The sequence below is a fragment of the Euleptes europaea genome, chromosome 2, assembly GCF_029931775.1.
Source record: "Euleptes europaea isolate rEulEur1 chromosome 2, rEulEur1.hap1, whole genome shotgun sequence".
Taxonomy (NCBI): Eukaryota; Metazoa; Chordata; class Lepidosauria; order Squamata; family Sphaerodactylidae; genus Euleptes; species Euleptes europaea.
This window is the reverse complement of record NC_079313.1, coordinates 126,500,643-126,528,141: the sequence shown is the minus strand read 5'-3', so window position 1 is coordinate 126,528,141 and position 27,499 is coordinate 126,500,643. Positions and strand designations below refer to the sequence as shown.

The 27,499-nt window shown below is 44.0% G+C and overlaps 1 protein-coding gene across 1 annotated transcript in view; it reads left to right on the top strand.

The window, feature by feature from the left end:
• LOC130473375 (aurora kinase B-like) overlaps positions 1 to 27,261 on the top strand; it is a 55,207-nt gene extending 27,946 nt beyond the window's left edge. The window contains exons 2-8 of the mRNA XM_056844896.1: positions 17,377 to 17,542; positions 18,505 to 18,562; positions 19,605 to 19,796; positions 21,164 to 21,302; positions 23,367 to 23,515; positions 24,874 to 25,048; positions 27,088 to 27,261. Coding sequence (XP_056700874.1) covers positions 17,377 to 17,542; positions 18,505 to 18,562; positions 19,605 to 19,796; positions 21,164 to 21,302; positions 23,367 to 23,515; positions 24,874 to 25,048; positions 27,088 to 27,261 — 1,053 coding nt within the window. The remainder of the gene's footprint in view (positions 1 to 17,376; positions 17,543 to 18,504; positions 18,563 to 19,604; positions 19,797 to 21,163; positions 21,303 to 23,366; positions 23,516 to 24,873; positions 25,049 to 27,087) is intronic.
• The last annotated feature ends 238 nt before the right edge of the window (positions 27,262 to 27,499 follow it).

Sequence of the window (27,499 nt, the reverse complement as noted above, 5' to 3'; positions counted from 1 at the left end):
GGGGTAGGGTTGCCAAGTCCCTCTTCGCCATCAGCGGGAGGTTTTGGGGATGGAGCTGGAGGAGGGCGGGGTTTGGGGAGGGGAGGGTCTTCAATGCCATAGAGCCCAATGGCCAACGCGGCCATTTTCTCCAGGGGAACTGATCTCTATCGGCTGGGGATCAGTTGTAATAGCAGGAGATCTCCTGCCACCACCTGGAGGTTAAGCAAAGAGAAAATACACCTGTGCTGTTACTAGGAAGTAAAGGAAAATGATCAGCACACAGCTCCACGTAAATACAAGTACAATGACTCTACAAAATCTATTTCTTGTGATAATAATAACTGTATTGCTCTACAAACATGCTTGACAAAATACTGATATAAAACCAATAATATGGTACATAAATACATAACTTTCAGTAGGATGGGACAATGAAACTCTTTTTTTTTTTGTATAAATTTTATTAGGTTTTATACTATAAATTTTCCATTGCAATAAACAACATCTATAACAATATAAAATTTCAATTCTAACTTAAAGTTGTTATAATTCCATAGCATATAGTAATAAAAAAAAGAAAATGGAAAATCTGTGACTTCCCCCTCACCTCCATCTGCCTCTTAATAAAAAATTCATCCCGTCGTAGTTAATCTAATCTTGATGCTCTATCAATTAACAAAAAGAAAACCATAATCTGTTAGTAAATATAATTATACTTCTTCATTATAAAAAAGACAAAGAAATCCTCTGGATCAGATTAGAAAATATTCTTCCATTTTTCCCAATTTTAACTCATATTCACAATAATGCATCCACGCCTCCCATTCCCCCAAAAACCGAGCCTCACTTTCTTCATTTAAAATAGCTGTGAGTTTTGCCATTTCTACCACTTCAAACATTTTAACAATCCAGTCTTTTTTCTCGGGAGTTTCGATCCCTTTCCATTTCGCTGCATAAAGCAGTCTCGCAGCTGTTGTGGCATAAATCAAGAAGGTTCTTTGTGTTAATAAGTCGTCTGGAATCATACTCAGTAACATCATTTCTGGTGTTTTGGGTATATTTTTTTGTAATATTAGTCTCAATTCATTGTAGATCATGTCCCAAAAGTCTTTAGCTTTATCACAGGTCCACCACATATGATAAAAGGAACCAATTTCTTTGTTACATTTCCAACAGATAGGGGACATTGTTTTGTAAATCTTTGCAATCTTCTTAGGTGTTAAATACCATCTATACATCATTTTATAAATGTTTTCTCGCACTGACTGTGCTTTTATTCCTTTTAGATCTTTAGACCATAGTCGTTCCCATTTATTTAAGGCAATATCATGTCCCACATTTTGAGCCCAATCGATCATAGTTGGTTTGATCGTGTCCTGCTCACAATATAATGTTAAAAGGAGATTATACATTTTAGAAATCAGTTTTGTATTATTATCTAATAGAATCCTTTGAAAAGAAGATTTTTCTTTAGAAAATCCTTTTTTGACATCTTGTACAAAAACTGATTTAATTTGATAGTATTGAAGCCATTGTAAATCGTCCTTAAGAAGTTGAAAGTCTTTTAGTGAGCACTTCTTTCCATCCCATTTAATTAAATCTTGATAGGTGATAAATTTGTCTGGTCTAAGTGGGCGCAATGTTAACATTTCTTGAGGCGATATCCACATTGGTGTTTCTGGTTCCAAAATATGTTTATATCTCATCCAAATACGGAATAAAGAGGACCTGATTATATGATTACGGAATGTTGCTTGTAATTTAATTTTATCATACCACAAGTAGCCATGCCATCCGCTTAAGTTATTATAACCTTCCAAGTCTAGCAAACGTGTATTTGACAAGTCCATCCAGTCTTTTATCCATACTAAAGCTACCGCTTCAGCGTAAAGTTGAAGGTTAGGTAGTGCTAAACCTCCTCTAGTTTTTAGATCCACTAAATATTTATAAGCAGTCCTTGGTTTTTTCCCTTGCCAGATGAAATTTGAAATGTCTTTCCTCCAGGTATCAAAGTATTTAGTATGTGATATTATTGGCAAATTTTGGAATAAAAAGAGCATCCTCGGTAGAACATTCATTTGAATCGTTGAAATACGTCCCATTAATGACAATTTTTTATTTGACCATATAATCATATCAGTTTTAATCTTACCCCATAGCTTGAGGTAGTTGTTAATTATCAGATCTTTATTCTTTGCAGTAATCCAGATTCCCAGGTATTTAACTTTGTTGGCTTTCTCCCAACCAGTATATGATATAAATTCCTGTTGCTGTATTTCCGGTAAATTTTTAAATATTATCTTTGTTTTTTCTTGATTCACTTTAAAGCCTGATATTTTCCCAAAATCGTCCAAAGTCTCCCGAAGTATGTTCATTGACTGTGTTGGATTCTCCAAAATTAACAGGAGGTCATCCGCGAATGCTCTCAACTTGAATTCATGTTTTTTAATTCTTAATCCGCGGATGTCCTCCATACTTCTTAGTTTCACACATAGCGGTTCCAACACCAACAAAAATAAAAGTGGAGACAGGGGACATCCCTGTCTAGTTCCTTTCGTGATTTGGCAATTATCTGACATTGATTCATTAACCAAAATTTTCGCCTGTTGGGAGGTATAGATAGCCGATATACCTTTCTGAAAACGATCTCCAAAATTCAATTTATCCAAAATCTGTTTTAAAAAATTTCAAGAGACCATATCAAAGGCTTTTTCTGCATCTAAAAATACAAAGGCCGCAGTTTGTTGGATGTTCTGATCATAATATTCCAATGAATCTAGTAAAATTCTTACATTGTCTTTTATTTGCCTACCTGGTATAAAGCCTGCTTGGTCTTCGTGTATAAGATCCTTAATAAATTGTTTTATCCTACATGCCAAAACCGAAGCAAAAATTTTGTAATCCACATTTAACAGCGATATAGGTCTGTAATTAAATGTTTTTTCTGGATCCCTTCCTTCTTTAGGTATCAATGATATAAATGCATGTGACCAAGTCTCCGGGGATATTCCCTCATCCAAAATTGCATTATAGAGTAAACCAAAAAAGCCAACTAGATTGTCACTGAACATTCTATAAAATAGTGCAGTAATTCCATCTGGTCCAGGTGTTTTATCCGTTTTTTGTCTCAGTATTGCTTCTTGTATTCTCTTGTAACTGGAGCTTCAATACATTCTCTCTGGGTCGTTGATAAAGCTTTCATCTGTATTGAATTTAAGAATTTATCTATTTTCTGCTTTGGAGTATTTTCTTTCTGATATAACTTGGAATAAAATGAAACAAATTCTTTTTGAATTTCTGAAGTTGAATAGACTGGTCCTTTAACAGTTTGGATTTTTGTTATAATCTTCTTTTGAAATGAATCCTTCAACTGTGTTGCTAAAAATTTTCCTGGTTTATTTGCATATTCAAAATATTTTTGTTTAGCAAGTTTCAAATTTTTATTCATTTCCTCCATTATTACCAAATTTAATTGGTGTTTAGATGCAGAAATCTTTATTTGAATTTCTCTTTTCTCTTCTTCCTGTGTTACCATTACCAATTTCTGCTCCAAATTTTGTAAATTCCAAAGTATATTGTTTGTAAATTGTAATTGAGTCTTCTTCCAAGCCGAATGTTTCTGTATCATAAAACCTCTCAAAACAGCTTTAAATGCATCCCAAACTGTATTCAGAGAGGTTTCCCCATTAAGATTGATTTCAAAGAAGTCTTTCATTAAAGCCTGTAATTCCTTTTGTATCTTATTGTCTTTTAGAAGTTTATCATTCATTCGCCATCTAAATGCTTGTTTATTGTTCCAATCAAAAGTAACAGGATTGTGATCAGAAAAAGTTCTAGGTAAGATATGGATTTTGCGTAGCTGAGTGAAGATTGATTTACTGGCCCATATCATATCAATTCTGGAGTGTGAATCATGTCTCGCTGAATAAAAGGTATATTCTTTAGCCGTTGTGTTCATTGTTCTCCAAATGTCTTGTAATTCTAATTCTGAAGCCATGGTGAAGAAAGTTTTAGGTAAGCATCCGTCATTGACGTCTTTTGCTTTTGATTTTTTGTCCAAAGATGGGAGAATAATTCCATTGAAGTCGCCCATCAATAAGATTTGATCTTGTGCGTGTTGGGCTATCAAATCGTGTAATTTTTCATAGAAGGATTTTTTCCCTTCATTGGGTGCATAAATTCCGACCACTATTGTCTTTTGTCCCAATATTTTAGTTCTGATAATTACAATTCTTCCTTCATTATCTTTATATACTAATTCTGGGCAATGACTGGGGTGGGCATAAATTACCACTCCCTTTGTTTTGGTTTTGGCTGAGGCGATAAATGCTTGTCCAAGCACCTGTTTCTCCAAGTATTTTTTATGCTTTAAAGCTATATGAGTCTCTTGTAGACAAATTAGGGAGTATTTATATTTCTGTAAATATTTGAAGATTCTAGCCCTTTTAGTTTTCTCATTCAGTCCATTTACATTCCAAGAAATTGCTTTTGCCATGGTGTAGTATTTTTTAGCAAAATAGAAAGTCTATAATTTGGTACCTCCTTCTGCACCCTGTACCTCTTCTTCTTCCTCTTCTTCTTCCTCCTTCTCCCCAGGTAATTCTTTAAGGTCCATTTTATATTTTCTCAGAAATTTCCCCACATCTGCTTGGGATAGAATTGTCGTTTTCACTTCCTTGTAGGTGAAAGCCAATCCTTGTGGCATGATCCAACGGTATTTGATACCATTAGCTTTCAATGTAGACACAAAGTCTTTGTAATTATTCCTCTGTGAGAGTAGATGCCTTGGAATATCCTTCAGTAATATAAGAGAGGAATCTCCTGCTGACACTGGATTTTCATAGTGGATCTTCATAATCTTGTCTTTAACTCTAGTGTCATAAAACACTATCATCAAATCTCTTGGCTTAGATCTTCTCATTCTAGCAGGTAGTGGTATCCTGTATATTCTGTTAATGGCTTGTTTTAGTTCTTGTTCATCTATCTGAAATAAGTAGGCCAAATTTGGTAATACAGTTTCTTTATTGTCTCCCATCATATCTGGAAAGTTGCGTACACGAAGATTAGTCTCTCTCACTCTCATCTCCATCATTGCCATTTGATTTTTTGCCGCCATCTGATCAGTTTGTATTGTTTCAATCTGTTTTTCTTGGCTTGTTAATTTTTTCTTTGTATCCTTGTGCTCATCCATCACTTTCTTAATTGATGCATCCATTGCTTGCATATCTGTCTTCATAACAGTCATTTGAGTTTTTACTTCTTTCAAGTCTCCCGTAACCACATCCAACTTCTGATTAATAGCTTGGGATGCTTGACCAAGATTTGTCATCATAGAAGTCAACTGTGCCATCTGTGTGGACATCTGTTCAAACTGTTTATTTGTTGCCTCAGTTTGTTTAGTTAGCATGTCCTGTAATTTTTTTTTCCATGGTTGAGGTTTGTAATGAGTCCCTTAGTTTGGTATAGGCAGGGCTGTGTAATGAGCCAGAGCGGGGTCGAGACATTTACATTCAAAAGAAGCTGGTAAAATACATGTCCACAGACAGGGCCTTTAAAGTACTAATTAAAAGATAATAGTTCAAACATCAGCCTTATAATTTTTTCGGGTTGAAAAGAGTCGAAATTGGCTTTAGAATTGCATTTTAAAGTTTTGAAATACCAGTGAGTTTTTTCGGTCGCTCTAGATCGGGTTAATCAGGAAGTATACCGGAAGTTGCTAGTGTTGCAGACCTTCTACCGCCTCTTCTCGATGGTTATTCCTTCAGGAATGATTTCAAAGTAACTCGAGTGCGACGCGTATTCAGTCCCACGGCTACTTCCTGTTGTTTTAGTTCCAATGATAGAGTGGGTGTTATAGAGAGTCTTCCGTTCCAGGCACTCCCTTACTACAGACGTGGCAGGAAATTCTTTTCGCCGGAAAATCAGGAAGAAAGATCACCCTCCCCTTTCCTCGGACCTTCTCATTGGTGATAATTCTTGTCAATCTAAAAGGTATCCTTCCGACTCTTTGTTATGGTTTAGGCTGATCGATTTGATAAGGCTCCTGTCGCTAATCCCGATGATTAACTCAAGTCAAACTTTTTCAGTTCGAATTAAGGGGGAGTGGGGGTCCCAGAAATATTCTTATCAGCCCCCCGTCTGTTCAAGTTTCCAGTAAGTAGACGCAGAGTTCTTTTGTACTCACTTGGGTGTCAAGAGGTGAGGTTCTTTTCTTTATGTAGTCCTTATGTTGGTATTAAGGTGGTGGAGGGTAGAGCTTGAGGCCAAAGTTGCGTTTTGGCGATGTCCTTCCCTAGTGCCCTCGCAGGACCGGCGTCCAGGACTCCGAGGGGCTTAAAAAAGCCCCCTCAGAGTACCTAGGAGGTCAAACCGCGTTTGCGGGCTGCAGGGAGTTCCTGCTTTCCAACCCACTTGCAAGGGTCGGATTGGGGTATCTATGTACCCCAGAAATTACGCAAACTTGGATTTCTCCCAGGACAGCCTGGGGAAATGGAGTGCTCTCTCCAGCGGCACCACCGGAAGTCGGGACAATGAAACTCTTTATACCCCAACCCTAAGTGAATACACAAAAGTATGGATGGATCCGGCGGAGAAAACCGGTAAAAGCCGACAGAGCGGTAAGCCTGCAATGGAAAAAGGTGCGCGCGGCTGCTGGCAAGCCAATAATAAAGGTTCCAAAAGGATTCGCGCAAGCCGCGCGCACAGCTGCTAGGTGGTGCAGTGGCCGGGAAAAGCAGCAAGGCGTAGGCGGGAGAATTCCCGGCGGCTATGCCGAGAGTCCGGGAAACCCGGAGCCCAGATGGAGATAGGTGGAAACGCCCTTTCCAGAATATAACTTTGTGTTTTCATTAAGAAATAGCTTCTTCAGCCTGTAATGGAAAATAAACAAGTGCAACACCTTACCAATCTAATTCAATAGTTATAATCTCCGCTTGGCTCCTGCAGCAGCTGTACGCGCGACTCTCATAAATCCTTTGGGACGTTTACTTGATTATTGGTTTGCCACGCTTATATTTTACAGGCTTACAGCTCTGTCAGTGAAACATTTCGCCGGATCCATCCGTACCTTTGTGTATTCACTTAGGGTTGGGGCATAGAGAGTTTCATTGTCCCATCCTACTGAAAGTTATATATTTATGTACCATATTATTGATTTTATATCAGTATTTTGTACAAGCGTATTTATAGAGCAATACAGTGATTATTATCACAGACATAGATTTTGTAGACTGACCTTGGGCCAGTCAGACCCCTCAGCTTAACATACCTCACAGGGTTGTTGTGAGTCCAAACTGGAGGAGAAGAAAATGACGTACGCAGCTTTGGGTCCTCATTGGGGAGAAGGGCGGGTACAAATTAGATAAATAAATACATACTACAAGAGACCAGCCAATCAGGAAGCATGTGTTTGCAAGTAAGATTGCATGTTTTCTACAGGAGAGCCCTGTAGATGTGTCCTGCTCCGTGCAGGGTCCAGGAGGAGGGAGGGAGGGAGAGAGAGAACACAAATTGTACAGGACAAGCAGGAGGAGTCAGAGAGAAGCACCCAGGTTAGACAAAGGGAGGAAGCTCATGAATTAAGAAGATAACAAGTAGGTGTACATTTCTACAGCAATGCAGTGTCCCCCAGTGTCCAGGAATGCTGAGTCACCTTGCTCCAGCCTTTTTTCATGCAAAGCAGATGCTCTCCAGCTCAGCCACAGCCAATCCCCAAGGCTAGGTTCCCCCTTTCTCAACCAAATGGAGGGGCCATGCGTGTGTCTGCCTGAAAAGGAAGAACTTTAGACCACAGCAGAGAAAAAGGTCCTTTATGCATGGGTATTTGGACTCAAGTTCCCCCCCGGACTGTCTTGGTTGTTCCTTGGTTGCATATGTTTTCTGTCTTTTAGAGATGACTTCCTGGCCAGCCCTCGCAAATCCCAAGACTTCCTGTTGCTGTGAAATTCCAATTCTTCAATCTCCCCTGAGATCAGCCCGGGTGAAATCTTTATGCATAAGCCAAGGTGCGGGACAGGGAAGCTAGGTGTGTGTGAGAGAGAGACGTTTTTCTCTCAGTAAGCACTACAGCCAATTACAAAGCAGCATTTCAAGAAGCGGGGACTCAAATGCTTTCTGATTTTTTATTCTCCCACACTGAGTTCTTTCTGAGCAGACATTTGCCTCAGTACTGGATTTTAAAATTATGCTTGGGTTTCTCCCCCCCCCCACCATTCCATTCCTTTTAAAGAGCTCCATTTGTGGTTTTTACCACAGCACTTGGGTTTCCGCAGGGGGGAGGGGGGAACTTGCCATTTTTCTGACAGCAAGCACTACAACCAATTACAAAGCAGTGTTTTCAAGGGACGGGGACTCATGCTTCCGGATTTGAGCTGGTGAAATTGCTGGTGCACAGGATTCACAACAGAAAACTGTTGATCGAGCGAGCATCGAACCCCAGGTGAAACTCCCATGCATAAGCGCTCACAGAAACGGACACTGCTGTGAGTTGGCTGAAGCAACTTGAGGCTGCAGCATCTCTCTCTCGCTCTCTCTGTGGAGATGTGGGGGACAGATCTGCTGCCCTGTGAGGTGCACTTAGCAACAAATTCAATAATTTTCTACACTGCACCTTTGAAAAGGCTTTTCAACAAAGGTGTGGGGTTGTTGTGGTTTTTAATGAAAGGATCTCAGAGCTAGGGTTACCAACCACCAAAGGTGGCTGGTATTCTCCTGGCACTGCAACTGATCTCAAGTCTGTGGAGATCTGCTTTGGAGGGCAATATACCATAGAGCAGGGGTGTCAAACATAAGGCCCGAGGGTCAGATCTGGCCCCTTGAGAGCTCTTATCCAGCCCACGAGGCAGTCACCCCCCCCCCACACACACACACAGTCAATCTGGGCTGGCGAGGCAGCTGATCCAAATGACATTTCTGTCATAACAATTGAGTTTGATACCCCTGCCATACAGTCTAGAAGAAATGAAAATCCTAGATACTGCAGCCTTAAGGTGTGCCTACCCTAGCCATGCACTCTCAGCTCAAGCGTGGTGAAGCCTAATAGGACCGGGAGTTCTCCTGGAATTACAACTGATCTCCAGGTTACAGAGATCAGAAATGGCAGGTTTGCAGGGGCAGATATTATGGTATACCATAGAGTATAGGAGAAACTGCAAATGCTAGATAAATATTACATCTTTGCTGAGCTCCCTCCCTTCTCCATAGTCGATCCTCCCCAGGCACTGCCACCAAATCTCCAGAAATTTTTGAAACTGGAGCGGGGGAATGGTAATGTCCCTTCTATTATATCCTCTGTCTCTTACTTTCCCAAATCTGAGCATCTTGGTTGAAGGAAATAGCCAATTGTAAACGCAGCCAAAATGCATCTTTTGAAGACTGGGAGAAAAGTTCAAAACGGCAGGGGGCAAATCAGAAGGTTCATTTAAATGAATATATGCAGGGATTTTTTGTGGTGGCATCTTTTTGGGGGAGGCTGAGGGTGGAAATGGGTATGGGTGCCAAATCTGGTCCAGAAATTCCTGGAGATTTGAGGGCAGTCCCTGTGGAGGGTGGACTTTGGGGAGGGAGTTCAAAAAGGATGTGAAGCCAAGGAGTCCACCCTCCTAAGCAGCCATTTCCTCCAGGGCAACTGATCTCTGTTGTCTGGAGATCAGTTGTAATTTTAGGGGAACTCCAGAGTCTACCTGGAGATTGGCAACCTAGGAAATCAGTGCAACTTCATATATGAGCACTGGCATTTTATTTCTTCAAAAAAGGCACTGAATATATGTAAAATTTTTAACTAGTCTCAGTAACTTGTATAATTATGAGATACCAGGGCAGGGTGGGGTTACCATAATCTGAGATACAGGGACTTGAGGTAACCTTCTTGGGGGTGTTAATTCTATTTTTCAGCTGACACTCTATATTTTTGCCCAGATGTCATGGGTCAGGTAGGCATGACAACCTCCAGGTGAGACCTGGGGATCTCCTGGAATTACAGCTGAGCTCCAGACTGCAGAGATCAGCTCCTCTAGAGAAAATGGCTGCTTAGGAAGATGGACTGCCCTCCCTAAACCCTGTTCTCCCCAGGCTCCACCAAACAGAAAAGCCCACTCTGATCTAGAACGGGTCCTCTCTTTCTGTAGCCAGAGGATGCTGCCTTAGAAAGGAATAGGAGCTGCTCACTGTTTTATAACTAACCTATATTTTTTTCTAAAAAAAAAAAATCACCCTTGGCCTGCAAGGTTATGAAACAAACTGGCTAAGACCAAAGAATCATCCCCAGCATTGCTGGGCGCAGTCATTAATGAACGGCTGCTATGATTAATGTGGAAGTCTAAGCTGTCACTCCCCCATCAGGCTTCCACAGCTGGCCATTATATGCCACACAGAGCCCTTTCACAGCATCGCTGTGCCCTCTAGTGGCTTCAGAAAGACAGCCGTAAATGAATTGAGGCAGGCCCAATTTCAGAGAAAAGCCAGTGGGAAAGACAAACGTAATAACAATGAAGCGCCATCAAGTTGCAACTAACTTACAAGAACCCCTCAAGGGGGTTTCAAGCCAAGACATGAGCAGAGGTAGTTTGCCATTGCCTTCCTTTGCATAGCATCCCTGGTCTTCCTTGGTGGTCTCCCATCCAAGTGCTAACCATGGCTAGGGTTGCCAACCTCCAGGTGGTGGCTGGAGATCTCACACTATTACAACTGATCTCCAGGCGTTAAAAATCAGTTCCCCTGGAGAAAATGGCCATGTTGGCAATTGGACATTATGGGGGCTGTCCAAACCCCATCCTTTTCAGACTCCACCCCCAAAATCTCCAGGCATTTCCCAACCCGAACCATGGCCAATCCTGCTTAGCTTCCAAGAGCCAATGATCTCAGGCTAGTCTGGGCTATTCATGCTGCTGAAACAAACTTACCTGTGTGATCATTCTAGTTCTGTTAGTCTGGTATGAACACAGCGGTGCAATTTCCAACTCACTGCAAGCATTAACTAGCTTAATGAAACTTGGTATTCCCCAGTTTAACATAACTAGTGAATATGGTGGTCAACAGGCTGCAGGAAAAAATGTTCTGTCCCTTTAATATTAGGCTAAAGCAAATATTATTCAGCAGGTGATGTTATTTACCATGAAAAGCTTTAGCCCCCATCCCCTTCTGATATAGGGGTTAGAGTGTTAGGGCTTTTCTGCATGAGTTATTTTTTTCTCAGTTCTGGGCCCATACTGTTTCAACTTATTCCCTGATGTCTGCATGCAATTGTGCCTTTAGTTTTCACTTTACTCCCCCCCTTAAGGTTTTTTGCTTGCTCTTTTGAGACCTAATGTTTCTGTTTTCTTTGTCCTGCCCACTCCCACCCACCTCCAGCCCACTTTTCAATGTTTGGACTGTCCTCATCGTTAAACCACTCCCTCTCCCCTAGGGTTGGGGAGGGGAGGGGCTTCAGTGCCATGGAGTCCAATTGCCAACGTGGCCATTTTCTCCAGGTGAACTGATCTCTATTGGCTGGAGATCAGTTGTAATAGCAGGAGATCTCCAGCTAACACCTGGAGGTTGGCAACCCTACTCTCCCTCCACAAGACCGTGATTTCAATTTTTTTTAAAAGGTCCTAAAATATCAATATGCCATTGTAATATTGTAATACTGGAATACTTGGAATACTGTGTCCAGTTTTGGGCTCCACAATTTAAGAAGGATGTTGACAAGTTGGAGCGTGTCCAGGGGAGGGCAACCAGAATGGTCAAAGGTCTGGAATCCATGCCCTATGATGAGAGACTTAGGGAGTTGGGTTTGTTTAGTTTGGAGAAGAGAAGGTTGAGGGGACACATGACAGCCATGTTTAAATATTTGAAGGGATGTCATGTTGATGAGGGAACTAGCTTGTTCTCTGTTGCTTCTGAGACTAGGACACGGAGTAATGGATTTAAACTAATAGAAAAGCGATTCCACCTAAACATTAGGAAGAACTTTCTGACGGTGAGGGCTGTTCAACGGTGGAATGTGCTGCCTCAGAGGGTGGTAGGGTCCCCGTCTTTGGAGGTCTTTAAGCAGAGGCTAGATGGCCATCTGTCGGGAGTGCTTTGATTGTGGGATCCTGCATGGCGGGGGGAGGGTTGGGGTCACTAGGGGTGTGGGGGGAGGTAGTTGTGAATTTCCTGCATTGTGCAGGGGGTTGGACTAGATGAACCTGGTGGTCCCTTCCAACTCTATGATTCTATGATTCTAATGATAGTTTAGCAGGTTCTCTGCATTCCAAGCTTTCATTTTTTAAGGTAAGTCTCTAGCCCTTTCCCTCATAGAGATATAAGGAGAAAAGGCATATCTCCAGAAGAAAAAGGATAGAGACTTACTTTAAAAAAAATGAAAGCTGGGAACTCAGAGAACCTGCTTAAACTATCACTACAACGCTATAGAATTATATCCATATTTTAGGACCTTTTAAAAAAAATATGGGGGGTGCTGTGATGCCACCAATAACAACACCAACGACAATAGCACCTTCCCTTTAAAATCCTCATTATTTAAGCCACGTGTGGAAGAAAATAAACTGACCACAACTGGAGGGCAGGCGTGCAGAAGAATCCTGCCCAAACTTGATTCCTGTGCTTGTGGATCGATTCCCAAGAAAATCAGGAGTGACTCCAGCATGCTGAAAAGGTTCCTGGCTAGGATTTGTAAGACCCAGGTTTTAATCCCCTGTCTGTAGGGTTGCCAGGTCCTTCTTTGGCACTGGCAGGAGGTTTTTGGGGCGGAGCCTGAGGAGGGCAGGGTTTGCAGAGGGGAGGGACTTCAATGCCATAGAGTCCAATTGCCAAAGCGACCATTTTGTCCAGGTGAACTGATCTCTGTCGGCTGGAGATCACTTGTAATAGCAGGAGATTGCCAGCTAGTACCTGGAGGTTGGCAACCCTACCCGTCTGCCATGGAAACTTTCCAGGTGACCTTGGGCCACTCACATACTCTCAGCCTAACCTACCTCACAAGGTTGTTGTGAGGATAAAATGAAGAAGAGGAAAACAATGTAAGCTGCTTTGGATCCTCATTGGGGAAAAGGAGGAGTATTAATGAAATAAGGATTAAGCCTATATTAAATGGAGAAGACATTTTTCTCTAGGTCTGTTTGCAACTCTACTAGTGAATGGGTAAACATAAACGTAGCACCTTAGAATGGCTAACAAAACTTTATTTCAGCATAAACCTTTGTGGATTAGAGTGCTTCTCACTTGCCTTGAAAGCCCTTTGCTGTGGTTCCCATAAGTTGGATGTGACTTGACGGCGCTACACACTCAATGCTAGATTTAGGGCCAAACTAAATGCTTTCAGCTGCAGCAGGGCAAAAACTGACAGGTGCAGTATGAATATTGTTTCTTTGTGGGGGGGGGGGAATGACAGAAGAGGAAAGAGTTCAACACGCCCCTGTTCCACTTCACGCTACGGACCCAAACCAAACGTTCTGTCATTGGCTGTTTTGTAACACTGAAGAAAATGTTAAGAACTCTCTTAAGGCAACTTGGGAAATCACTGGCATTCACAGTGTGTACTTTTTCCTTTGGAAGCTGGTTGCGCAGGTTTTTAGTATTTATCAAAAACCTGCGAAACCTGTTTGACCATAGGAAGCCGCTTTCTGTGTAGTTAGACCATTTCTAGCTCAGCATTGCCTATTCTGACTGGGGTTGTGCAGAAGAAGAAGAGTTGGTTTTTGCATGCTGAGTTTCTCTGCCACTTAAGGAAGAATCAAACGGGCTTACAATCACCTTCCCTTCCCCACAACAGACACCCTGTGAGGTAGCTGGGGCTGAGAGAGCTCTAAGAGAGCTGTGACTAGCCCAAGGTCACCCAGCTGGCTTTCTTGTGGAGGAGTGGGGAAACCAACCCAGTTCACCAGATTAGCGTCCGCCGCTCATGTGGAGGAGTGGGGAATCAAACCAGGTTCTCCAGATCAGAGTCCACTGCTCTAAACCACCTCTCTGAACCACTACACCATGCTGGCTCTCAGAAAGAAGACAGTGGTAGGTGTGGTGTTTCTACACCCCTACTGACAAATTGAACCTGCCCGAATTCCCTCTTCTGTAAAATTAAAGATACAGGAAGCTTGTCTTCTGTTTGCCAGCGTAGCTTTAAGAATTGTCATATGACACCCCCCACCCCCTGGATCTGCTCAGGAGAGGCTCTGCTTTTGCCTCTGAATTCATTTGCAGCACTGAGAACGCAGGAGGCCTGAGCAAGCAGCTGGTTTGTTACCAAAGGTCTGAGTTTACTCTTTTGCTGGAGTCCTACTTTGTTTTGTAGGTCTAGTGAGGTCTGCAAATCGGGGTGTTTCTATTTGTTGAGAACGGTGTGCAGCTTTTTAAGAGCCTGCCTGATTTAAAAAATATATATATAAATGTTGCTGTGAGAAGTGGATGCAGTGTCTAGTAAACTAGGTGCCTGTGTTGAATCCCTATTAAAATCCCAGTTTAAAGGTTGCTGCTTTCATATAATGGGAGCTGGCTGGGTGACCTTGGGCCAATCACACACTCTCAGCCTAACCTACCTCACAGGGGTTGTTGTAGCTTACCTGTTCTGCGGGCAGCAGCTGTTTCAAGATAGGAACCAATTGCCAGCCACAACCCCGCTGGTAGGGTTGCCAGGTCCCTCTTCGGCACCAGTGGGACATTTTAGGGGTGGAGCCTGAGGAGGGCGGGGTTTGGGGAGGGGAGGGACTTCAAGGCAATAGAGTCCAATTGCCAAAGCAGCCGTTTTCTCCAGGTGAACTGATCTCTATCGGCTGGAGTTCAGTTGTAATAGCAGGAGATCTCCAGCTACTACCTGGAGGTTGGCAACCCTAGGTTGTTGTGAGGATAACATGGAGGGGAGGACAATGATGTAAGCTGCTTTGGGTCCCCACTGGGGTGAAGGGCAGGGTATAAATGCATTAAATACGTAAATATAATGTGGGTATGAAACCATTCCCTCCCACCCCCATCTGTTTAGTTCTTGGTTTTTTAAAGCTGATAATTTTGTAGGAAGTTCAAAAGGCTTACAGGTTGGTTATCCCTTATCGGACTGCTTGGGAGCAGAAGATGTTCGTATTTCAGATCTTTCCGTATTTTGCAATATCTGCATATACATAATGAGATACCTTGAAGATGGGACCCAAGTCTAAACACAAAATTCATTTATGTTTTATATTTGTTTTATATACACTTTGTAGCCTGAATGTAATTTTAAACAATGTTTTTAATAATTTTGTGTACGTTGAGCCATCAGAAAGCAAACTGGAGAGCAGCTGAGGGCCTGTGAGTAATGCCTGCATGCCGGCTCAAAAAGTCTGGTTTTCGGGTCAGTCCGGATATCGGGTGTCTGGATAAGGGATACTCAACCTGTAATTTAAAACACACACTGGGAAAAACTGATATTGCTGAGGTTGGCCTCCCATAATCTTACCTTTCCCCAAAACATTTAAATGTTTATTAACTTTTCACACGTTTTCTACTGAAATCAATTGTTATTAGAAATGTATTACAATAATTTTTTAATCCACTGAAGACTTTAACTATAATTTCGGTGTACTGTAGGCTGCAATTTACACATTTGCTAGCAAGTGGGAATTCAGTGAGATTTGCTTTTGAGTATGTATGCTTAGGGATGCCACTGTTAGGTAATATATGCATGGGTACTTTCACTCACGTTCGCCTCCGGTCTCAGTTGTTCCTTGGAGGTTTGAATGAGTTTTCTGTCCATTAGAGATGACCTCGCTGCCAGCCCTTACAAACCATGACAGAGTAATTTGGCAGAGGCAGCCAAAGACTGATCTTAGATCTCTCAAACTGTTGTCTTTTTATCCCACCCATCCTCCAAACAGTTCAAGAGGGAGTACCTTATTCTCCTCTCCTCCCTTTTAGTCTCACAACTGCCCTGTGAGGTAGGTTAGACTTGGAGAGCGGCCGGCTCAAGGCCACACAATGAAGTTGATGGCTGAGTGGAGAACTTGAACCTGGCCCTCCCCAGTCCAAGAGTCTACCAGGTTGAATCCCCGGCATATCCAGTTAAAGGGACTAGGCAAATAGGTGATGTGAAAGATCTCAGCCTGAGACCCTGGAGAGCCGCTGCCGGTCTGAGTAGACAATGCTGCCTTTGATGGACCCAGGGTCTGATTCAGTATAAGGAAGCTTCATGTGTACCCACTGAACCACACTGTGTCTCTGTCCTCTTGTGCGGCTTCCTCCCATAGTGGAACCCAGCACAAGGACAGCCATAAAAACTAGGGTTGCCAACTCTGGCCAAGGAAATTCCTGGAGGTCTGGGGGTAATGCCTGGGGAAGAGGGAATTTGGGGAGGCGTTTCACCTAGAATCTATGGTATGCTATTTCCTGCAGGGGAACAGATCTCTTCAGTCTGGAGAACAATTGTAGTTCCTGGAGAATTCCAAGGCCCCGCCTGGAGGTTGGCAACCCTAATAAAAACGTACAGAGAAGTTCTTCCATTACCCCTGCTCCCCCAGAGTCCACAGTCGGCTGACGCATTCCAGGCTTTGCCCTCTGGCTGTTCTGAAGAACCAGAAGTCAGAAGTTTTTAGGAGTCCTCCTGACATCACATGCATTCTGTGATAGTTTTCCTTCCCTCTTCAGTGTACATTCCTTGAAAACTGATGGAGAAACCAGAAATTCCAGATGCATCCCACAGCAAAGTTAGCAGAAAGGTAAGCTCCTATGCCATTTCTGGTTGCAGGTTCCCTCCCCAGCGATTGTGGGCTAGTTTTACCTGTTGACACTAAAGTGCCTTTGAGCCTCTTGCTGCTTGTATCGCATGAGGAAGTGGAAGAATACTGCGTATTTCAGGTTGCCAGCTCAGAAATTCCTGGAGATTTAGGAGTGGTGCCTGTGGAGGGGGGAATTTGGGGAGGGGTTTCACCTAAAATTTAGCATGCTACAGAGTTTGCCCTTCGAAGCTACCATTTTCTCCAGGGGAACTGATCTCTGTCGTCTGGAGATCAGTTGTAATTCTGGAAAAACTCCCACCTGGAGTTTGGCAACCTTGTGCACAATTTGACCAACATAGGTTTTATAGGCCCTCACAGGTAGTAGCTGGAGATCTCCTGCTATTACAGCTGATCTCCAGCTGATTGAGATCAGTTCACCTGGAGAAAATGGCTGTGTTGGCAATTGGACTCTATGGCATTGAAGTCCCTCCCCTACCCAAACCCCGCCCTTTTCAGGCTCTGCCCCAACCCCAAACACCACCACCTCCTGCCGGTGGCAAAGAGGGACCTGACAACCCTACCAGCAAGTTGTTTTTTAAGACTCCGTTTCCAAGTCAGGAGTTCCAGTCACAGAACTCCAGCATCTCATGTCATTGGCCCTCACTCTCCATTGACTATGAGGAATTATGCACCTTGCACTGGTATTTTCTAACCTCTTGGCTTCTCGCTCTAGCCCTCGGTTACAAAGCCGAAGGTACATGGCTCCATAGTACAGCCGCCGCTGCTGCTAAGGAAACAGCTCAGCAGCTCCTCCGTTTCAGTCTGTGCATCTCAAGGGGGATCATTTCCAAAGCACAAGAAGCTCATAAACAAAGACAAAGGAGGACCGGAGTCAAAGGGTAGGTCACCCATTGGTTGGTGCATTTAAGCTGCAGTTGCTTCCTCGTGAAGGCGCTTTGGTAGTGCCGGGTCATTCATTCCTTTTCCACAAACAGTTGCAAGCAGTACTAAAACAGTAGTTACAGTGGGTCAGTTAGGGTTGCCAACCTCCAGGTACTAGATGGAGATCTCCTGCCATTACAACTGATCTCCAGCCAATAGAGATCAGTTCCCCCTGGAGAAAATGGCCACTTTGGCAATTGGACTGTATGGCATTGAAGTCCCTCCCCTCCTCAAACCCCGCCCTCCCCAGGCTCCACCCCAAAAACCTCCTGCCGGTGGTGAAGAGCGACCTGGCAACCCTACTGCTACTCAAAGGCCAATCTGTGTGAATATTGTATATGCATGAGTGAGAATACTGCTTAGGAAAGAGCGACTGCTTCCTCCCTCAGAACAGGTTTCAGGGGTCTTTTCTACATGGGCTGTTTGCCCTGGGCTCAATGCCATGGGGAAGACGGTTGCCAACTCTGGGTTGGGAAATTACTGAAGATATGGGGACAGAGCCTTGGGATGGTGTGGTTTGGGAAGGAGAGGGACCTCAGTGGGTGAAAACGATAAACGCAGACTTCATGCTAACACCTAGACTTCATGCTTAAACTGGATGTTTTTATTCTAGGTAATTCTGTTTTCCTTGTTGCTGCTATTCTTTTTAGTCTTACCTTTGTGGCAGAAACTTGTTCCATTTTAAATAGCAGCATGGTACTTTATGGTAAACTTGATGCTCTATTTCCCTTTGGGGCGCATAATGCCTTTGTAGAGCTACTGTGCTACTTAAGAGTACGTGGAATGAGTGTATTTTCACTTGGGACATGTTTTGTCTTCTTTTTTAAAAAAAAACAGTGTGGTATTCTCAAATGACATCTTTGCAAATTATATAGCAGAAACAATCACAGTGTTTCCATCTCATGTGTTTCTTTTGCAGAGGAGGAAAGTGGATCTAAAGCGGGCACCAAAGGTGATTCTGGTTCTCCACTTCCAAGGTAACTGTTTAAAGCTACCGATGAAAAAATCTACCACTAGAGAAATCTCCTGTGTTACACAAGGGTAGGGTTGTCAAACTCCAGATTTGGAAGTTCTTGGAGATTTGGGGGCAGAGCCTGTGGAGGGTGGCGTATGGGGAGGAGAAGGGCCTCAAAAGAGTATAATGCCATAGAGTCCACCCTCCAAAGAAGCTATTTTCTCCAGAGGCGCTGACCTCTAACATCTGGGGCGCTGATCTCTAACATCAGTTGCAACTCCTGTTTTCATTAGGTTTTGTTAGCCAGTCAGTGGCTCAACAGCCACATTTGGCTTTTTGGCGAGCCACCTGTGGCTCTTCTGAGCACTGTTCCCCAATGTGGCACCTGCCTCATGTTTCACAGAAGCAGGTGGGGCTTTGCCCAGCGGGGCTTGTGGCTGGCAATTGGTAAGCTGCAGGCCTCATGCAAGGGACAAAAGTAAACGTGGCTCTTTTGGTTGAGGGTAATTGAGAATGTGGCTCTCTGTGAGCTGCAGAGTGTGCGCCACAGAGTTAGCATAACTGTTGCATGCCGATTCCCGTTTAGCCTCGTCAAAAACTTCAGCAGTGTATTAGCCTGGAATAGCATCACACTGGTTGGAGCAGCCAAAAGGCACATTCCATATTACCCTAGATGCGTTACCAAAAGGACGTAAGTGGCTCAGTAAAACAAGGATAATTTTTTAAAGGGTGACTTTGACATGGTGCAAACAGGAATGGACACACTCTGCTCCAACTATGCTGCAGAGTCAACACAGTTCTGGTCATTTGGGACAGTGCTAAATAAGCACACTCAAGGAAACACAAATTAAATTCCCAATGTGATTGCTGAAGAGTTGGTGTGCCCTCGATGCAAAGAAAAGCAAAAGATTATGGAGCGAATGGGTTTGTACGTGTTGCTGTAGAATGCCAGCGCTGCACCTCTTTACAGCCTAGTTGAAGTTGGCTAGATGTTATCAGACTGGTAAAGAAAGCTGCATCAACTGGGCTGGGAGTTACCTTTAACCACCTTCTTTGATTGACAGGAGACTGTGGTGCATTTCAGACTTCGAAATCGGCAAGCCACTTGGCAAAGGGAGGTTTGGTTCTGTGTACTTGGCCCGGGATAAAAAGACCCACTTCATCTTGGCCTTGAAAGTCATATTCAAGTCTGCCATGGAGAAAGCGCAGCTGGAACACCAGCTCCGGAGAGAAATAGAAATCCTGTGTCACCTCAGGTAAAGCAAGGGGAACGGCATGAATTCTTTGATCGTGCTGTCACAGAGAGCATTTTGACGTGATACGGAACAGGCAATAGGATCCCTTTGTTTAAATGTGGGGCCATCAGTAAAATACGTGGTGGTGGAAGGTGCCATTGAGTCACAGCTGATGGTGACCCTGAAGGGCTTGCAAGGCAAGAGACGTTCAGAGGTGGTTTGCCATTGCCCACATCCGCGTTATGACCCTGGTATTCCTTGGAGGTCCCCCATCCAAATACTAGCCAGGGCTGACCCTGCTTAGCTTCTGAGATCTGATGAGATCAGGCTAGCCTGGGGCTATCCAGATCAGGGCCAATAATCCATAGGTATCATTAAAAGACTTTGTCCTTCCTAGAATTCATTTCTGTGGACGCCCATACCTGTGCCTCTTTTCTGTTAGTGGGTTGGATCCCACAGATCTCTTTCACTAGCAGTGGCATTTTCCCCTGGAGCAAGCAGCCTTTCCCTAACGTTCATGTCAGGATAATACCCCGACCATTGTCTCCTTACCATGGCCCTAACTGTGGACAAATGTTAAGAAGGGAGTTGAAGGGGTGATGGTCCTCCTGTGAAATCTGTATCGATGAGCATCAGTTTGTCATTGCCTACCTCTGTGTAGTGATCCTGGATTCCTTGGTGGTCTCCCATCAAAGCACTAACCAGGGCTAACCGTGCTTAGCTTCCCAGATCTGATGAGATCAGGCTAGCTAGGGCTAGTAGTAAAGCTTTTTCTGGGAAGCACTGCTGCAGGTGAAGGACAAAATGTTTGGTGTACACCATGAGGGGGATAAGGTGGGCTTCATTCATGTACAAAACTTACCTGTGTGTTTAGCCTAGCCTTCTTTCATACATGTTGATTTTCTGTGTGCAAACTTCATTGTCGGAGATTCTTCAAACGTACAACTGCCCTCTCTTTTGAAGCCTGGAGTGGTAATTAACTCAGGATAAGCTTCACCTTGATTCTCCCAATTTTATTTATTTATTGTTAATTTGTTAATCTTATATCACATGAAGCTGCCTTATACTGAATCAGACCTTTGGTCCATCAAAGTCAGTACTGTCTACTCTGACCGACTGCGGCTCTCCGGGGTCTCAGGCAGAGGTCTTTCACATCACCTACCTGCCTAGTCCCTTTAACTGGAGATGCCGGGGATTGAACCTGGGACCTTCTGCATGCCAAGCAGATGCTCTACCACTGAGCCATGGCCCCTCCTTACACAGCATTAATTTCTTAATTAATGCCTAGTGCACCTATGTGGGGAATCAAATATTAAGCAGCCCGCCACAGTGGCTCCCACGAGCAAAGCCCCCATTGTCCACCCATGCTTTCCCTCCACCTTCTCTAGGCATCCAAATATCTTAAGGATGTACAACTACTTTCACGATCAGACACGGATCTTCCTGATGCTGGAATACGCTCCGAGAGGGGAGCTGTATAAAGAGTTACAGAAAAAAAAACACTTTGATGACACCAGAACCGCAACAGTGAGTAGAAAGCCAAATGGTGCCGTTTTGTTAGGGGGAACCGATTCATGTATAAGTCAATGAACAAAACCTGGCAGTCTCTTGCCCATTGGCCTGTCTCGTCTGTTCTAGTGCTTGCTGTTGTCTTGGCTTGCCAACTTTTCCCCTTTCATACTAACAAGGGAAGATGAGACATTTTTCTAGTTGGCCAAAATAATAATGAAAAGGCAGTAATGGAGGGGGCTTGGGGAAGCTGAGGACTAGCTATTCAGAGGACGTTCAAAGGTTTGGATCCCATGGAAAAAGTCCCATTTGCACTCGATAGCCTCTGCCGTAGAGCGTGCATTCCCGTCCAAGAGCACCTCCACTGACGCATTGAAAACCATTGTTCTTGCACAAATGGAAGGGCTCTTGGAAGTGCAGAGTGTATCTAACATGCACAGGATTCATTCACAGGATCCAAGCCTGTGTGAGTTGCTGCTGCCACACCCCCTGGGACACTTCCTCACATCTTTGCTACCTCTGATCTCTTTAAAAGATAACACGACACACCGCATATGCGCTGTAGGGCTTCCTGAATTCTCTCGGGAGTACAGCTACCAGTACGGTTGTCCCGGCAACAGGCCACTAGAAATGGCAGCTCAACTCTCTCTAGAGAAGGCATCTCACAGGAGTTCAGGAACTGGCATATGAAGCTTTCAAAAACATCTGAGCAAGGGGAGGATGGTTATCTCTTCTGGGTAGGATGGGAGCTGTCTGCTCCTTAAAATGTGCCACCTAAAGCGACTCCTCCCCATTATAGAGTGGGCTGTATAAAGGGCCAGCTCTATCTATGCTCTCCAATAGACTCAGACATTGCACTGTTTTGGGATCTGCCATGGGTCCCGTCAAAGCAGATGTGCTCTGGGAATTCTGTGTTTAGTGCTCCCAGCAGTTTTTGAAAGCTCAGTTCTCAGGTGAGTGGGCAATAGTAACAAGGCATAAATATAAACAAATGGATTTCATGTGTAGCCGGGCTCCATTGCGGTCGGGGGAAGCGGTCTAGTGGTGTTAATCCGATCACTGTCAACCCACCAGACTCTTAATGTGAAGCTTTCTATTTTTACTTATGTACCCCCAACTGCTTTCCAAATGATATTCTAGGCCAGGGGTCTGCAAACTGCGGCTCCCGAACCCCATGCGGCTCTTTGGCCCATTAAGTGCAGCTCTCCAAACTTGGTTCGGAGCCCCTGCTCTCGCGCCCGCTCACGCCAGCAGAAGGGCTGCGGAGCCGGCACGCCTGAGAGAGAGCAAGAGCGAGAGAGCAGGCGAGCGGGCATGCTGTCTCTCCCCCCCGCCCAGCCGTGGAGAATGGCCAGGTCCCCCTTTCCCTTGCCCTCAATGGTTGGGAGGCTAAAGCCTCCCCTCTAGCCGTGCGATTGCTGGGCGGGCGGCTCGGCAGTTCCTGCCCCCCCCCACCTATCAGCTGTTGGGAGGTGCGGGCTTCCTTTGGTAGACCTGGCCTCCGGCTGAGTCCCATTGGGAGGCCATGTCTACCCACTGGCTTTCTTGGCGGTAGACCTGGACTCCGAGGAGGGGGAAAAGTCCCCCTTCAGAGGCCAGGTCTACCAATTGGCTTCTATGGGCCTCCGGAGGCCAGGTCTACTACCAAGAAAGCCAATGGGTAGACCTGGCCTCCCAATGGGACTCAGCCGGAGGCTAGGTCTACCAATAGGCTTTTATGGCGGTAGACCAGGCCTCCAGTCGATTACTCCAGACGGGGAGGGGGAAATGGCAGGGACTTACAATTTAATTTTTATCAATAAATAAGATCACTATTAAGTATGATATCAAGTTTTATTCAGTGTACCTATAGTTTAATTAAGACTTAAAACTTTAAAGTTTATTAAGTTAATAAACAGTGTACCTACCTATATAGTTTAAGTTTAAGAAATTTGGCTCTCAAAAGAAATCTCAATCGTTATCCTGTTGATATTTGGCTCTTTTGATTAATGAGTTTGCCGACCCCTGTTCTAGGCTAATGCAAATAAGGTTCCTGCACCAGTTTAGATGTTGCTGATTGTGTCTGCCTGAAATATTTTGCAGTATATGGAAGAAATATCTGAAGCTCTGATATACTGTCATGCTCAAAAAGTAATCCATAGAGACATTAAGCCAGAAAACCTTCTGTTAGGCTTAAGAGGAGAGCTGAAGTTGGCAGACTTTGGTTGGTCAGTGCATGCACCATCGCTAAGGTATGCCTCTCTTTAGAACTCCATGGTTTTTTTTTTCCAATAAAGTTATATTCTTATTTGAATCTACCTTTACCCTTCTGACAGATTTGGCCAGAAAGTACAGGGTTGTCCAGCCCACTGGACACAGGGACTGGAGCAGCATTTCAAAAACAACCACTGCCTTCTCATGTGCCAATCCACATGTCTGGGAGAACAATCCTAAGCGGTTCTACTCAGAATCCCACTCAGGTCTATTCAGTGGGGCATACAGCATATCACCTTGGTTTCCCATGGTAAATGAGAACTGCCAGGAAAAAAAGAATCTGCCTTCTTAGACTTTTGTACCATGGTCAGTAAAACAGGGTATGTGTTATGTGCCATCTAGTCACTTCTGACTTATGGTGACCCCATGAATTAATGACCACGGAAGTTGGTTTCAGGTAGCCGGCTCAAGGTTGACTCAGCCTTCCATCCTTCCGAGGTGGGTAAAATGAGTACCCAGCTTGCTGGGGGTAAAGGGAAGAGGACTGGGGAAGGCACTGGCAAATCACCCCATAAACAAAGTCTGCCTAGTAAACGTCAGGATGTGATGTCACCCCATGGGTCAGTAATGATCCGGTGCTTGCACAGGGGACCTTTACCTTTAAAATGTCCTATCGTCATTAACAGCCTAGCTCAGATCTTGCAAACTGAGGGCTGTGACTTCCTTGACTGAGTCAATCCATCTCACATCAGGTCTTCCTCTTTTCCTGCTGCCTTCAGCTTTTCCTAGCATGCTCGTCTTTTCCAGTGGCCATTTATGTTTGGTAATCAGCAGCGGGTTCCAGACTGTAGTGCCCCGCATATTTTTTTTAGTTTTTCACGCTGAACCATCATTCAGGAAGTAACTACGAAGCCGGGCGCATACCTGCTTCGCATTTCGTAACAGCCCCTTTAACGCAACCTTTTGTATTTGCTCTGCCCCCACCCCAAAGCATTTACTGAAGGAACCATGAAAAATCACAAACGAGGCTTAGTTATGCAAAGGACCGTTGCCAATGGCTATGCAAACGAGGGAGCGAAGGAGCAGACAAGTGGGGGGGTATTTCTCCTTTTCATCAGGACCGTGAACAGGCATTTTAAAGGTCGCATTTTTAAAAAGAGCTTTGAGCAAGCATCAAAATTGACCCTGTATAAATGGCCAGTGAGTCTTGTCTTCTCATGATGAGACCAAAGTGGGATAGCCTCAGTTTAGTCATTTTAGCTTCTAGGCAGAGTTCTGGCTTGATTTGATCGAGAATTCCCTTATTTGTCTTTTTGACAGTTCATGTTATCTGTAAAACTCAGAGGGTAACTGTTCCTTTTAGTTTGTTATTTAACATCCTTTTTTCAAAAAATAGGAGGACAACCATGTGTGGCACCACAGACTACCTTGCTCCAGAAATGATAGAAGGGAGTCCCCATGATGAAAATGTTGATGTGTGGTGTGTCGGCGTGCTTTGTTATGAGTGTCTGGCAGGATATGCACCATTTGAAGCGGCCACTCGGTTAGAGACGTTCCGGAAAATAAGAGAGGTATGTTCTGTGTTTCTCAAACAATGCATTCATGCAGAAATTCGTCATAAGGCTGAGAACCCATTCTTAAGGCGGGGGAAATTATGCTTTTGTTAGCAGCCAGGTGCACAGGACAAAATGTTTCCTCCTTACAACTGATGTGAGTGTATATTGTATTTTAGAAGCATGCATCTGACCAGCTAGGGCATTTTTTTCCTAAATCAAATGATAACTTGATCTGAAAGGAATGCTAATTTCAACTCCAAGCATTTCTCCAGCAAACCCCCAGTTGACTGGGCTTTCCATTACAACATTTTGTGTGTTCAAAGTAATTGGAAGTCCCTTTGAGTTCTACAACAGTGCAAACTAAGGCTGAGTTCACATGGAGGTTTTGCTCTGGTTAGTACTCAGACTGGAGAGGGTCACCCCCTAACAGTTCACTTTTCAGATTTTCTTCTGATTTGAAAAATCTGTTTGGAAAGCTGGCAAAGGGCCTTTGCACACCACGTGAATGGAAAAGTATGCATTTTTGAAGGTCCTACCCACATTGGCATTGTTTCTCTTGCCTTAACTTCCTTGGCCAACATTCCCACCCCCTGGCCACAGAGAGCATTTTCAGGCCTTTTTAAATCATCAATTGCTAGATCACCACAATACAGTTAATGATCTCTTGCCATGATCTATATTTTAAAAACGTCTCTAGTCCTTTTTGCTGTGGAGATAAAAGGGAAAGGCACATCCCTTATATATCCACAACAAAAAGGACTAAAGACTTTATTTTTTAAATGAACATTGAGAATACAAAAGAATTAGTAGATCATGGCAGTAGATTGTTACAATCTTAACTTAGTATAGTGATCTAGCAATTACTTTGTTTTTGTTAAAAGCCCTCTGGTAGCAGGGGAGGAAACAGTGGCCATGGAGGGCAAAGCAAGAAAAGCGCAGGGGAAACTACTGTGTGAGTGCTCTGTTGCCACCATAAACATCTCTGCATTTGCAGTAGCAACAAGATATACACAGCATGTGGAAGCAGCCTGAGATCAGCCTCTTCTCACCCTTTCCCCCTTGAGCTGGGAGGCCAGAACAAAAGCTGCAAATCAGTGAAGGGCTGATCCACAAGTCACAATTATAACTCTAAATCCTCACCTAGATGAGAGACAGACAAATCTCACAGTGCACAATTTCATTCTTGGATTTTTTAGCAGATACTTAAGAGCAAAAAAGAAAAGGGAAGCAACAGAGCAAAAGAACCCAAAACATACTTCTTGGAGCAAAACAGCCTTGAAGAAACAAATGCTGCCCCTTGACTGTAGTAATCAGTAATCAACACAGCATCAACCTCAGGTTAAATTAGATGGCTCATCCATGTGAATTGTGTGGGAACAGCAGCTAACAGGATCAAGTTTAAGGGTGTCAAAGAAGAGAACAATCGTTTTGGAGAAGGGGCAGCTAGTACTGCTGGTTAATGTCAGCAGTGAGTTAGGGTACTGTACAGAAGACAACGCTTACACTGCCTCTGCCCTACAACAAATGGACAAGACATAAAGATAAGAGAGCAGGGATTGGCATGTGAGTAGTTTAGTGGGAGACGGTTGTGGTAGAGAGCGCCGTCAAGTTGCAGCCGACTTATGGTGACCCTGCAGGGTTTTCAAAACAGGATACATTCAGAGATGGTTTGCCATTACCTGCCTCTGCATAGCAACCCTGGACTCCCTTGGTGGTGTTGCGGAAAAACGGGGGTTTGAGGAGGAGAGAGACCCGAGACCGTTAGTTGAGAAAACAGTTTTATTGCAGCTGCAGCCCAGCCCACATTAACAAGCACAAAGACTGAGCCCCAATTGTACTGGGGCAACAACTTTTATCCTAGTTCCAAGTTAAGACGTGGCATCCAAGTACTAACCAGGGCTGACCCTGCTTAGCTTCCGAGATCTGATGACATTAGGCTAGCCTGGTCCATCCAGTTCAGGGAAAAGAAGGTGGCTGGCACAGAAAAGAAACGGGTAGTCCAGGGTAGTTGACAGAAGGCACAACCACTTATGATGTTACTTTTTATCTTACAGGTTAATATGACATTTCCTTCTTGGGTATCAGATGGCGCCAGGGACCTCATTACCAAAATACTTAACCACACACCTTCTCTGAGACTACCCCTGAAAGCAATCATAGAACATCCCTGGGTTAAGACCAACTCAAGAAGAATTTTGCCGCCTGTGTACAATAAGAAAGAAGAGTGAGCATGTGCGACATTGGGAAATGGCAGAATGCTCGGCATGGGCCTTCTCTCTCTTTATTTTTAATTATTATTTTTATTTCCTTCTCTTTTTAAAGATAGGTGGTAGCAGTGGTAAACAGCATTCTAACTTCTGCCTCTCCTCTCACTTTCCCCTAAACTGTTTGCACAGACTTCGCAAATGGTGGTGACTTTCTGCGAGGGGTGACGCTAATTTATAGGGAAGTAAAAAAGCCAAGCTT